The sequence below is a fragment of the Lingula anatina genome, chromosome 2 (genome assembly GCF_051362555.1).
Source record: "Lingula anatina isolate TDL-2025a chromosome 2, LinAna3.0, whole genome shotgun sequence".
Lineage (NCBI taxonomy): Eukaryota > Metazoa > Brachiopoda > Lingulata > Lingulida > Lingulidae > Lingula > Lingula anatina.
In genome coordinates, this window is record NC_141768.1 from 22,689,440 (window position 1) to 22,703,453 (window position 14,014).

At 35.0% G+C, this 14,014-nt stretch overlaps 1 protein-coding gene across 5 annotated transcripts in view; it reads right to left on the reverse strand.

The window, feature by feature from the left end:
- LOC106174560 (CTD small phosphatase-like protein 3) overlaps positions 1-14,014 on the reverse strand; it is a 25,738-nt gene continuing 11,724 nt past the window's right edge. For 3 of the 5 annotated variants that reach the window (XM_013556175.2, XM_013556173.2, XM_013556176.3), the window contains exons 3-13: positions 10,385-10,468; positions 9,896-10,049; positions 9,091-9,210; positions 6,728-6,823; positions 5,809-5,980; positions 5,475-5,586; positions 4,705-4,791; positions 4,358-4,500; positions 3,997-4,123; positions 3,515-3,610; positions 1-3,194 (exon numbers count right to left, since the gene is read on the reverse strand). In XM_013556175.2, the coding sequence (XP_013411629.1) occupies positions 3,129-3,194; positions 3,515-3,610; positions 3,997-4,123; positions 4,358-4,500; positions 4,705-4,791; positions 5,475-5,586; positions 5,809-5,980; positions 6,728-6,823; positions 9,091-9,210; positions 9,896-10,049; positions 10,385-10,468 (1,257 nt within the window). In that variant the 3' untranslated portion in view covers positions 1-3,128. Of the gene's footprint in view, positions 3,195-3,514; positions 3,611-3,996; positions 4,124-4,357; positions 4,501-4,704; positions 4,792-5,474; positions 5,587-5,808; positions 5,981-6,727; positions 6,824-9,090; positions 9,211-9,895; positions 10,050-10,384; positions 10,469-11,390; positions 11,543-12,024; positions 12,169-14,014 lie in introns of those variants that run through there. The other 2 variants (XM_013556177.2, XM_013556178.3) reach the window with 2 other exon arrangements.

The window sequence follows — 14,014 nt, forward strand, 5'->3', positions numbered from 1 at the left end:
TTGGAAATGAAAAAAGTTTTTATTCTAAAATAGTACATCTTTTGTACAACTCTAATCACTGCTTACTAAAATTTTAATACAAATTAAATTTTGTGGCGTAGTTGACGGGTTAAAATGATTAAAACACTCCTGAATGGCGTCAAGATGAACAAAAATTAGTCCCAATAAAATGTTCGTGCATCATTCCGATTAAAAGATTTTATATAAATTCTATAAATATCAACCATCCTGACGTCTATAACAATCTGGTTACAGTAACGGTAACTGCACGTCACCATCATCACAGCCCTTCAATATCGTCTGCTCCAAATACGACTAGGATCTTCTGTTAAAAAAAGGAGAAATCAAAATTTTCAATTATAAATTTAAGAAAAATGTAAAGAAAGTCGAGATGTCATAACGATTTTTTCGCAGTTTTTTCTAATGCCTGTAAAGCTGAAGTAGTAATATATTAAACACTTTGTGACCTTCAAAACTATCATAGTCCTCCTCTTGAATAATTGTTCTATCGCGTCTTCTGTGGGGTTCACCTTGCTGACAAGGCAAGGACCTTTCCGTGTGACGTGGATTACGTCATCTCAGAGCCAGTCCACGTGACATATTACTTCCCAAGCATCTCTAAAGCCTAGCACGGTTCAACTTCATCACATTTTACATAAATACCAGGTTTGTCCTTACTGACGATGTTAATCTGATTTTCATGTTTTAAGTGCTGTATGGTTTTCTCATGTCTAACAATATTGAAACCATAAATGTAAATACTGATGTTATACAATGAAATCACGTTTTCTCTCACAAAACAATTTGGGCAGCCTGGCATTAAGTGTCAAGTGCTTTCATGGAAAACCGGCCTCTCATTCATTTTACATTGAAGTTTACAGGCAAACCGTTTACGGTAAAAAGATATGATCATACTTACATAAGCTTATGTACAAAGCAACATTATATATCTATCTATACAAACATAACTTGTACAATGTACACTGTCAAAAGCTCAAAACCAGCGATATGAATATAAAAAAGAATACGAAAACAATTCAAATCTACATAAAATATATGTACACAAAACCTTTATAAGGGACTTGGCATAACCACTCTTTGTAAATATGACATTTACCTAACTTTAGCCAGCCAGTGGCAAAGCGTGGTGTATCTTAACTAAAATCCTTTGGAAGAAAATTATTTGATCTATCATAATCATCCCATAAAAAGATGTAATGCCATACGGATTCATCTTCCTTAGCTAGGGAGAGAGTTTTTTATATTTAACACTGAAACTGTCTGTACATGATAACACAGGCAGCAAAAGACGGTGAATACATAAAAAGCTGAATTAAATCAGTCTCTAAAGCTGGGATTGCCTGTATTTGATGTGCAAGTCAAGAACAGCCTTTCTGTAATATGTATACATACCACGAGAAAGACCATACTTAAATGTGCCCCATCTAGGCATCTTATTTAACCAACCAATCTATGAAACTTGTCTAAATATAACCTTAACATAGTTTTTGTCTTCCAAGTGTCAAAAACTCAAACCAAAACTATTACAGTTTAAAATAAATGGGTGTTTAAACCTTTTAAAACCCTAATTGCTGTGATGGGGTTTTAAAAATAATGCATCTACATGGCCTCTATCACTGCTGCTTTGTGTGCAACACTGAGCTGTGGAAGCAGGCAATATCAAAATATTGTTTCCAAAATATGACGCATTTCAAATACCAGACAGCAACCATCTTTCATCTCAAACAAGTACTTCAACATCATGCTTTAAATGTTATGCCTTTGTAATAACATTCCTCATTTTTAAAAACAATACTTATATTGCCTAGTTTTATGAGCAGTTGAGGTTCTAGCCCAGCTGCTTATAAGCTAGCCATCTTTTGTGTACAAAAACCCGTTTTGACCTTGTTTTCTTAACTCCAAATTCAAAATATGGAACATCAGATATTGAAGAAATTGTCTACAAATATATCATTTTACCAGTTCTTTATACATAGAAAGAATAGAAAAGCTGTGCAAAAGTTTATATATGGTGGTGCTAGGCAATCAGATATGGATTTCACTGGTAAATATCTCTTGGGCCAATATAAAAAAAAATTAGATAAAATAAAATAAATAAATAAATAAACAAACTAATTAAATACATAAACCAACAAACATACTTGTAAGATAATGGACACATTTTGATTAAGAAAATTGCCGAATTCTTTTTTCCTTATTTGGACAAAATTTCCAAATCATGTTATTGTATGTTTGTGTCTAAGAATCCGAACTATTAATTTAATGATTCATAAGTTGATGCTCATGCATCTTTTTTTTCTCTTTTTACAAATAGTATTTTTATAATTATTTATCAGAAGAAGAGAAATATCTGAACCTTAGCCAGTGTTTTAAATTTTCACTTTCATAAAAACCACCAAAAGTTGGTAAATTATCTTTCCTCTGAAGAAATGTACATATTGCTTTAAGTCCAGAGAGTCCATCAGTATAGCGTCATAAATATACAGATCTACAAAAAAAATTAGAAAACTGACATAGAACAAGAAATGTATGGCAGGTGGTATTAGTGAAATCCATCTCACGTTAACTCCTCCTTGTCCTACATAGTGATTCCTCTCAATCCTGACGAACAGTGGTCAAATGTATAAACCTGTATGAATTACCAAGTTTCAGTTGTGGTCGACTGTGTCCAGCAGGTGGCAGCACCATCCTGTGATCGTGAACAGGGCACTCTATCCAAGATATAGCTGTAAAAGGTCACAGCATTCCTCATATTGATAGCAAGTGTCCACTGTCCACAGGTGTATTTATGTCAGGCTGCAGAAGACCGGTGCCCTGGTGCCACACCTTGGTTATTATATGGACACTCTTTAAGTGCTTGATAATTCTGCTGAATAACTGAAACTCCAGAAATATCATCAGTAAACCTTCATGTATCTGGGAGCTGTTCGTGGATTCAGAATGTTAACTTCAAAATCAAATTTTAAAGAGTAAGAATCAATATCAGGTGTATATCAGTTGGTGTATCTTTTAGTGTTCAATCTGGGGGGAAAGATTGCTGGAGTCAGTGCTGCCCTCGTTGTCCCCTTCAACCATAAGATGAACTCACTGTAAGATATCTAGGTCAGTCAGTCTCTAGGAATCATCTGGAACAGCCTGTATCTGTGCCTGATCTGTGGCCTCACATCCTGGCCCTGAAAAGAAATTACTTATTTTTGGAATGGCCTGTATTTGCGTTTTATCTGCACACCCGCACTTCAAGCCAAATTGAGAAGAATACAGTTGAAAGTATTCGTCTAATTGATCTATTTTTGTACACAAGTTTATACTCTAAATGTTCTTTGGATTTGTGTTGAGGCAATCAGAGGCATATTTTTTAAAAGTTAATATCTGTACTTTTTGGGGGTTTAATGAACAGGTATATGTAAATGGCATCAATGATCAAAATGCTAAAAAAAATGGTACAAATAATAAGTGTATCAGGACTGGCAGTCAGAGAACAGAGACAACTTACCATGACAACTAAATGCTCAAGAAAAGGTAACAACTTCATCAGCTCACGGTCCTCTCTATCTACAAACCAACTTTCAATTGGGATGCCATTATCAAGCTGAAAGTAAAAATATCTTTAATGTAAAAATATCTTTAATGTATTACTTAAGAAAACATCTGAAGACAAAGAGTCAAAAATTTCAAGAAATGCAGCGATTTTTACTATTCTTTATTATTAATTAGTTATAGAGTTTAGATGACCACCTATTGTAAGAATCGCTCCATTTGGTAATTTATTGCCTGTGGATAGTTCTTCACTTAATATGATTTTTTTTTTCATTTACCAGGAAGCCAAATGCCTGTGGAGAGCTGTCCAATTATTATTGAAAACTGTACCTGGTAGCCAAATGGCTGTGGAGAGTTGTCCACTAATTACAAATATTGCTGTACCTGGTAACCAAATGTCAGTGGAGAGTTGTCCACTTATTATAAATATTACTGTACCTGGTAGCCAAATGCCTGTGGAGAGTTGTCCACTATGATGGTTTTGGTAAGATCTCTGCCCAGGATGGATAAGTCTTTGATGTAATTCCCATTAACACAGACACAATGCTCTCGGAACAGACGATGTCTAAAAAAGGTTAACAAAGAGTTCAACAAAAGGACAAATTACATAAAAAAATCCAGCTCTATCTTCAGGATCAAATTCCAACCCTATAATACACGTCAATCTGCTGATACAATGCATATACAATAAACTTGCTGTAAATATGTAAACAAGAAAATTCTGACAAGATTAGAATACTTAGTCCATGTAAGGGATGTAATAATATAATATATTTTCACAGCAGAGTTTATTTCTCACCTGATCAACTTTTTCTCTGGGTCAAGGAGATTCATCAGTTTATCAGCATATACTTTCTTTGAAGCAGTGAACAGTATAACTTCAAATATCTTAGAAACATGTTCCAAGAATTCTCGGAAGAAGGGCCGAGTCCTAACAAAGACCTATCATAGTAAAAACAAATTAATATTTAAAATAAAGGAAGTTCTCCCTCCTCTTATCATGGCCATCACTAATCTATTTTCATTCCACCTAATCACTTACCCTATACATTATATTTTCCTTCCTGATTTGTGTCTAATGACAAAAATAAGTTTATGATAAATACCTCTAACATCTAATAATCTAATAGTATAAACCACCTTTACCTGGTAAGTAACATCTTGAAACAATACCGGGAATGTGAATGCTGCATCCTCTAATTCAGTCAGACTACAGTGGACCAAAGTCTCATCCTAGAATAAAAATCAAATATCAATATGGAATTGGGACCAATTAAATTGCAGTTATAAAATTCAACATGCAAGAAAAATTAAACATTCCAAAGAAATTAGCAAAATAAAACTTTTACCCATGGAGAAGACAACAAAATGTAGCTGTGGGATCCCACCTAACGCAACAAGAGAAAATCAGTCCAGAAATGTTCCATCATTAAATTCAGGCCCTTTTCACATCAAGCGGTAACTTAACGGGTATAGTTTGTACCAGTTCACTTTGACAGGTAATAACATTATAAGGGGCTTTACTCCCTTTCACTAGTTTTCTACAAGTTTGCTTCCTGCTGTTGGGTTGATAAATTAGCCGTAACAAGCACAGAGGGCCTGTTTAGGTGACTCTCTTATATAACAGCCAGACTATTCAGTTGTCAATCTCTAAGTGAACCAGTACAGACTAGTTTAGTATGCTGGAATGTGAAAGGGGCTTATCACAAAATGACTTAACGAAATGATGATCAAGTAAACTCTAGATCTCACATTTCCATCTAAACATAAATACCCATGTACCCATGGCAACTTAACTGTCAAGAAAAGGTTTTACAATTTTTAGATGAGAGCATCAGTTTTCATACTGAGAATAACAAACATGAGAATATATGAGTCAAGGCACATATCAACAGTTTCTAATTAGACTGTCTTACCAGGTCTAGCACCAGTGAGAACTCTGGTGTACTGCGTGTCTTAAGAGGCAAGGCTGGTTGCCGCGCCCTGATTACCTCATCTACTGGTGGCAGGCGTTTAATGAACAGGAACCTGCAAGAGAAGAATTTTATGCCAACTAACTCATTTCATTTTTACTGAAATAAAAAACATAACAAACTTATTTTTGATAAATCAAATGTCTGAAGTGTTAAAAAAACCAATCCATTAAAATTGTGAAAAAAAAAAAAAAAAAATTCTGAATTTTCTCAATTTTTTATTTATCCCTGAAAAAAGAGAGAGAGAAAGAGAGAGAGAGAGAGAGAGAGCGCTTACGGATCAAATGGTTCAATATCCCATTCCTCATAAGATTCCTCTGCTGCCTCTTCCTCCTCATTGGTTGGCTGGTAATGGTTGACCACGCTATAGTTCTCATAGCCCTGGTAGATAGCGGGAGGACCAATGTGACACATCTCCCCATTATTTCCTGGGGTGAGACTTTCTCGACCTGAAAGGCGCAAATCATTGTATTCATTTAGATTCTTTATTTATTTTCACTCAAAAGCCAGCAATTAACTATGTTCTTCTCCATTCATCATATATCTAACCCAAGGCAAGAAATGTCTGCACTAAACATTGAGGTAAATTAATGCCTATAAATCATCTTCCTTCTTTCAAGATTATATCACAAGATAATGCCTTTCTAAACTAGCTGCATGTACAAACGTTACTGAGGTCCATTAGATAATATTCTTTAAAACTTGACAGTAAAGATATTATGTATATTCAGACAATTAACAGAAAGAAAGTCATTCCCACTTTGATTTTAGGATAAACAGGAACATTAATTAAACTTACAATGTAACAAAATCATGAAAACAATTTGTTTTATAATTGCTGTAGCTGGGGATGTTATAAAATATCTATTTGTATGAACTGATGCCATGTAATTTGTCTTGTTACAACTGACTCCTGATACAACCAAATTAAGTTTAAACTAACCAGAACATGTCACTACTTAAAAACAAAAACACTTCAACTATCTGCACTTGCTGAATTTCTATACATGGCAAGATATATTGTGTTTGGTGAAAGGTTCACACACTACCTTTGTCTACTTTTATTCTATTTCTCGTGCTGGCTTCCCATTAGTACCTTATTCTCCATAGATGTACAGAAAAGAGATCTTCCTGCCTTTTCTTTGAAGTTCGTGACCATTAGATACTTAGATTTGAATAAAATTAAAGAGGCTTACTTGAATTAGAGTCACTTTCTGAAGATTCAGTCGAGATGTCCAAATCCAGCTTTTTGGCCAGTTCCGCAATTTGTTCATTTTCATTCTCGTCAATACCTGAAATTAATTGAAAATCATTAAATATCAAAAATATCCCACTACTTACAAGAGCAATAAAGAAATTACATTAAAGGTTGCTGCATTGTTGTGCATTACCAGTATTATAATTGTTGTATCAGACCGCTATGTGGTACCCTGTATTACTACTGTTGAATGTGACCACCATATGAACTCTTATATCACCTTTCAGGCCCATACTCTTTTATTAATAGGGGTGGGGGGAGGTTTTTTTTTTCTTTCCTCCACTAAGTTGACCCATTTTGTGCTTAAGGCATATAAAACCTAGATCAAATTTTGATTCAAACTGGACTTTTTCCAGCCAAATGGGGGTTATTTCAAACCCTCTGACACCCCCCAAGGTTCCTGCTGTTGCCACAGCCTACCCTTATACATCTGTAGAAGCTTGTATTACTGTTGTTGTATTTCGCCACTATAAAGCCATAGATGATAGGCCACCACTATAACATTAGACTACCACTACAAAATTGTTCAACTCACTCTTAATGTGTTTGGCCACTATGTAACAGCCAGTATCACTATTGTTGTACACACAGCCACTCTGTTGTGAACTCCTATATCACGATCCCAGCGTACTACCATCAGATACAGGAGCCCAGATCTGGCAGCAGCGAGTGCTCCAGTTCCGTCCACTGATAGGCAGCGCTGTAATCAATCTGGCTGCAGTATATACCACAGTCAATCAATACAGGGAACAGAATGCTACAATGCCTACTCCATATCACTGGCATTCCCAGCCTCTACCACTACCACACTGCTTCTGATGCTTCCATCATATTCTTTCATATTATGCTACCCTAACAACTAGTGCACTTGATGACCCTGGTTTACTGTGCCAGATTATGGTTTGCAAGTCAGCTGAGCTAAATGGGATGTTTACATGTGGTTTTCCTAAACGTGGAGGCCCACCACAATATTACCAATGTTTACACAGAAACGGTTCTCAATACGTGAGAGATATGCCTTGTCTTGATTGGGCATAAAAACTTGGTAAACACGTTATATCAGTAAATGTTTTTATTTTCTATATATATTTCATTCTTACTCTATATGATTATGTCAAAACTTGAAGACCGTGTGTTTTATATTTAAGTGAGTGCTTTATTTGATTAGAGAGATATAGAGAGAAAGAGGGAGAATAAGAGAGAATAGAATTTGATGCCTCTGTGAAAGATTGCACACATTTATAAGGACTATGTTTAGAATGTTATGGCCAACTGATGCCCCAAGAGACCTAAACAAGACTGCAATGGAACAGCACAACATGCTGACCCATTGACAGGCAAATTAATATATTGGAGTTCATTTGTCTCTGTACAGATGTTTAGCTGAGGATGTATGACTACCTGTAACATCAGTACAAAAAGCTCTTCCCAAATCAATATTGGACTGATTAAAATAATATGCATTTAATGCAACCTTTTCTGCTTCAGATTCCAAAGCAGCTAACTTAGCAGTCAATAGCATTATCTATTATCAATGTGACCTAGAGATTCCAGTATTATAGATTTGCGATGAGTGCGTGGGCTGCGGGTTTACAACTACAAACCAAAGCCACAGTAAAAACATGCTAGTAATCAGCCCATAAATATCCCATGTATATTGAACACAGTAAGGCAAAGTTGGATCACTTCCAGACAGCTAGCAGGTCAGACTAACATGAAAGTAATCTAACATATTAGGTACTAGCAACTGAATACACAGTAGTAGTGCTGCACTGGCACAAGCTGCTGCCTTGGCTCACTTTCTGCTACACATAATGGCAACCACAAAACCACAGCCAAATTCCATTTTTACAACAGCCAAAAATAAATGGGCTCACTATCACAGTTTCATACTGGGCTGGTGTTGACATATGAAATTTTCATTAACTGCTTGAACAAGTTTATTTTGGCAAAAAGGGTATGTTTTACCATTTTTCATAATTTGGTGAAGTAGTCTTCTTTTCCCCATTTCACATTTTTCTTTTGAGAATTTATAACCTTGTAACATGAAATTTACATATGAAATTTTCATTAACTGCTTGAACAAGTTTTTTTTTGGCAAAAAGGGTATGTTTTACCATTGCTCATAATTTGGTGAAGTCGTCTTCTTTTCCCTTCTTTCACCTTTTTCTTTTGAGAATTTATAACCATGTAACAAATACTGAACTTCAAACATCTAAGCATTTCAATAAGTTCCATAAGCAGCTGTTTTCCAATTTTTTTCCATATCCCTATTTGCCCTTCTCTGTACAGCCTACTTACCATTTTGGCAAAAGGAGTCGTGATACACTGGAGAGAACAGGGTGTCCAATTTAGAGGACTCTGTGTTATTGTTTAAATTATCCACATCTTCACAGACTGCTTCTTTGACAACCTTCAAACCTAAAAAGAACAAAAATTTCAAAATGATAAACAAATGTGCTTTCAGAGAGAACTGTGTTTTTAAAAGTCATATAATCAGTCAATTCTTTTACATCTCATTTCAGATAACAATTCTGGGTGACACAGATATGAGAAACAAATTGCTGCTAAAAAAGAAATGGTCAGGTGGGTATAAAAGTTATAATGCCAGTGTTTCAGTACTTCAGATTTTTGAAGCATGGGTATTTTATTAACAATCTATTTGGTTAAATTGCTATAATCTGGCAGGGAAGGAAACAGCCCAACAAAAAAAGAATGCTCATGTCCCACTTCTTTCCTTTTTCTTTGAGTTCTCAATCCACAGATACAAGATTGGTACGTTGTTTCCAGCACAGCTTTAAAATCAATTAAATTACCTCCAAAATTATAATTTTCTTTCAGTAAAGGGAAATGACTACTCTAGCAAATGAGAAAAAAAAAATTTAACCTAAACATGATACCTCCCGAGAATGCACCTGCCTTCTTGAGAAGAATTGCTGTTACTCTAAAAGAATAGCACTAAAATTTGTGAGGGCCTCCTGTACTCTCTCTAATGCATTAATATGCCCGTGCATCCCAGGCAAACAGACTCCTTAAGGGACAGCTCCTCAGTTTTGAATAAATAATACATTATATAACATGTTTGTCACCAAAGGAAAACTCCCACCTTTGGCCTTCTTCTTGCGTTTCACCTGCCCCCCTTCGTGGTTGTTGTTGTAGTGGTTGTTGGCAGTGTGTGGGCTCCCTATGGGAGAACTGGAGATCAAGTTGGTGTCCACATCTTCCTTCCAGCGCCGCTTACTCGGCAGCTCCTCTATACCCTGGAACACGATAACATCGCAAGGTAGCAGAGAGCTTTGGGGTGCTTTCAAGATAATGTTTTATGATAGACATTTCCGGGTTTATCATGACAACTTTTATTCCAAATTTTAACTGCAGTGTGACTGTAAAATTACCCACACATGGAATTTTTTATCATAGTAGCACACAGCATTTTGAATTGCCAATTTTCATCACAATTTCAACTTCAGGCAACATTTAAAACGTCCAGTGTCAACACTTTCCAAGTAGCATCTAAAATATTGAACACATCACTTGAAACAGATATCTCCCAGTAATTTCCCATGAGCTAAAAAAAAAAAAAAAAAAATCTTACCATCATTTGATTTTTGTCCTTAGTTTTCAAGGCTACACATGCACCTAATGCTATAGACCCAGTGGCTGCAGGCTCTGGAGGATCCTGAAAGCAGACAATCACGGAAATGTTAGCAAATATGGAAACAAGGCACAAGCCTGAGAGTAAAATACTGTAAGGCCACAAGAAAAGAAATGAGAAATGTACGTGATGACATAGGTTGTAACTTGACACATTAAAATGCCAGGTATTTTGTTCAGTAGTAACACCAGGTAACAATGTCACCTGTATATCTGCAAGTGTACAAATAAAAAAAGAAAAAAATAAAAGATTCAACATGATTTATTCAACGCGTCAACTGTACCAGTATAATGTAACTGATATTAAATGAAGTTCTAGGACAGAATTCTATAGCACTACTGATTGTAACCTGCATGTTTTAATTATAAAAAATCAAAATGAAGACAAATATTGACCTGGAAAAAAATAAAAAGCTGCAGGTACAATATGCCTGCAATCAATCAATTAGCTTAAATCAAATGCAAACCGTAGTCATTTTGGAAAAAAATAAAACTAATGTTTTGTTCCCTCTACAACAAATTTGAGATATATACTACAGAAATCTAGTAAAACAAAAGATTTTTAATTCTTCTTTTCTTTGTTTTTCAAAGCATTCCAGTAACAACCTTTCCATTTTTTCACTTATAGTGAGCATGAACAACTGACAACACTAACCCTCACTCTTTTTAATTGGAACCAACACGATTTTTAGTTGGAACCAACATTCTATGAGACATGCAGACCCCCCCTCGTCTACAACTTCCTACCTATAGTATTAATCATTAAGCCATTTACACAGATATCAAGTATATTTTATACAACTCGTCCTCTTGTCAGCCCACTTCTTTTAAGGCCAATTACCTGTATTGAAGCTAATGATCAAATAGGATAAGGGTGAATTTAGCTGTAACAAGGTGTCATTCACAAATAAAAATCATTAATCTGGCTAGCATTTACAGCTGCTTACCTATTCTGTCACTAAAACAATCAAGGTGCAAGTTACCAGGTACAAACTGACATGTTGATGTTAACTCCAACACCTCGTACTCCAGTTCACTGACACTGTCGCTTTTGCCCCATCAGCACACAGGGACACCATGCAACCAGTCCCTAGACCCTTATCATCTATATTAGCTAAGTAGCAGGAGTTTTATTTACTCCAGTTTAAGCGACCTACTAAGCACCTGTGCTAGATAAGATTAAACAGATAGATGCGATGGTGTCTTTTACAGTAATGTACCCAGGTTTAATATGCAGGGCACATTTGCGTTGCTGGTTAACCAGGTCTAATAGCCTTAGCTTTCGACAACACTGGCAAAATCAGAAATGCATTAGATGAAAGCAGATAAATTGTTTGGAACATGACTCAGCCAGAGTGGTCATAACATTTTCAAATTTAACCAGGTTATTTTCACTATTCTATCCTGGATTCAAAGCATGTAGTTGAATAAATACTTATCTTGGCTTTACTTGGGGGTTTAAAGTCGACATAAGCTATTTTACTCCTAAAGTGAGATTGATGAGCAACTGCTATTTGAACCAGATTTTCTATTTACAGTAAATGCAGTGATGTAAAGGACTTGAAACTTTGCATAATGTACCTGCCTAAAATGTGTAATCTTGGTTGGTAGCGTGGCAAACACCCCACCAAAGGCATATATCAATTCCAGTTGAAATTATTCCTTCTACTTTAAGTGAGAATTCTCAAGCATCTCAATACCCATTCAAGACCATTTGGTTTTCAATATAAGAGAAAAAAAGATTGATGCTGACTTCAGCATTTAAAATGTAACTTACTGACAAAGTGTCAATATATCTGCTTTGGAATTATTAAAAAGTACAGTAATACAAGAATTTTTCTAGCATGTGTTTGTTGCTATGCCCGTATAGCGCACAAAGAGTTCTCAAGCATCTCAATACCCATTCAAGACCATTTGGTTTTCAATATAAGAGAAAAAAAGATTGATGCTGACTTCAGCATTTAAAATGTAACTTACTGACAAAGTGTCAATATATCTGCTTTGGAATTATTAAAAAGTACAGTAATACAAGAATTTTTCTAGCATGTGTTTGTTGCTATGCCCGTATAGCGCACAAAGAGAAATATGAAATAACAACACCGTAACTTATACCAGCATTTACTATCATGGCACACAAACCTTAAAGACTTATTTCAATTTTTACTTCTTTTCTGGTAAACAATCACCTCAATTCTGAACAAGGCAGCAAAGCTGTCAAATGTACAGACAAAGAACAGAAAATAAAGATACTGTTAAATTGCCAGAAAAATTTACCAAACAGACTGTGTTGCCTATTGAAGCTGTATGTTAGACCCATGTTTCTTTCCTGTAAGTTTGAGAACAGTAAGTGACATGATTTCCCTTAAATGGTCATCATAGGAGCAGTGCCCAAAATAGGGGTTTCTTCAAATTTTGATGCAACATTACATAATGTTTAACAGCATAATGACAATCAAATGTTATTAATAAAATATTAGTAACATGGACATTCAGAAAATGTGACAAGCAAAAGTCTTCAAGATCATGGAACCCTAAAGTCACACCTTGAAAATGCCAATATGTGAAAAATTAAATTTTCACAAAAAACTGTTTAACTGCAAAAAAAAAAAAAAAAAAAAAAAAAAAAAAAAAAAAAAAAAAAACAGACTGCATTGCCTACTGAAGCTGTATTTTAGTCCCATGTTTCTATCCTGTAAGTTTGAGAACAGTAAGTGACATGATTTTCCTTAAATGGTCATCATGGAAGCAGTGCCCAAATTGGGGGTTTCTTCAAATTTTGATGCAATATTACATAATGTTCAACAGCTTAATGACCATCAATTTTTAATTATAAAATATTTGTATCACAGATATTCAGAAAATGTGACTAGCAAAGGTATTCAGGCCCATGGAACTTCAAAGTCATGCCTTGATAATGCCAAAATGTAAACAAGACAGCACTGTTCTGAAATGGGTTTATTTCCATTTTTAACACTTTTTTAACATAAAACAAAATAAACATTTTACTGCCATTTTTATATGTCCAACTAAGAAAATTGATGAGATGGGAAAAGTATCAATAGAACAGTGTTAAATGTCCAATTTCCTCCATTCTGAGATTCTGAACATAGTGGATGATTGAATATGACAAACTACAATGATATGAGTTTATATCCATTTTTGACACTTTATTACACAATACATGATAACAAGTTTACAATGTTTTTTACATAATCAACTAACAATGTTGTTAAGATGCAGGAAATATCAAACAAACACTTTTAGGCATCTTATTAGTTAAATAATGAGACTGTTAACATGCCTAATAATTGAATGTGAGGAAATGTGAAAAAAGCAGGAAATAACTATGCACAAAATAGGCTACTGTCAATTCTGATGCAAAAGTACATTATGTTAAACTGCAAATTCAACATCAAATTTTAATTATGCTCAACAGGTAATACCAATGTAAGTAAAATGTGTAACAAGCATAAGGCTTCAGGCCCATGGCAGTTCAAGTTCACACTTTGAAAATGTATAACTTCCAGAAAGAGAAGCCAATTAGACTGCTTTTCCAACTCAGGCTGCATTT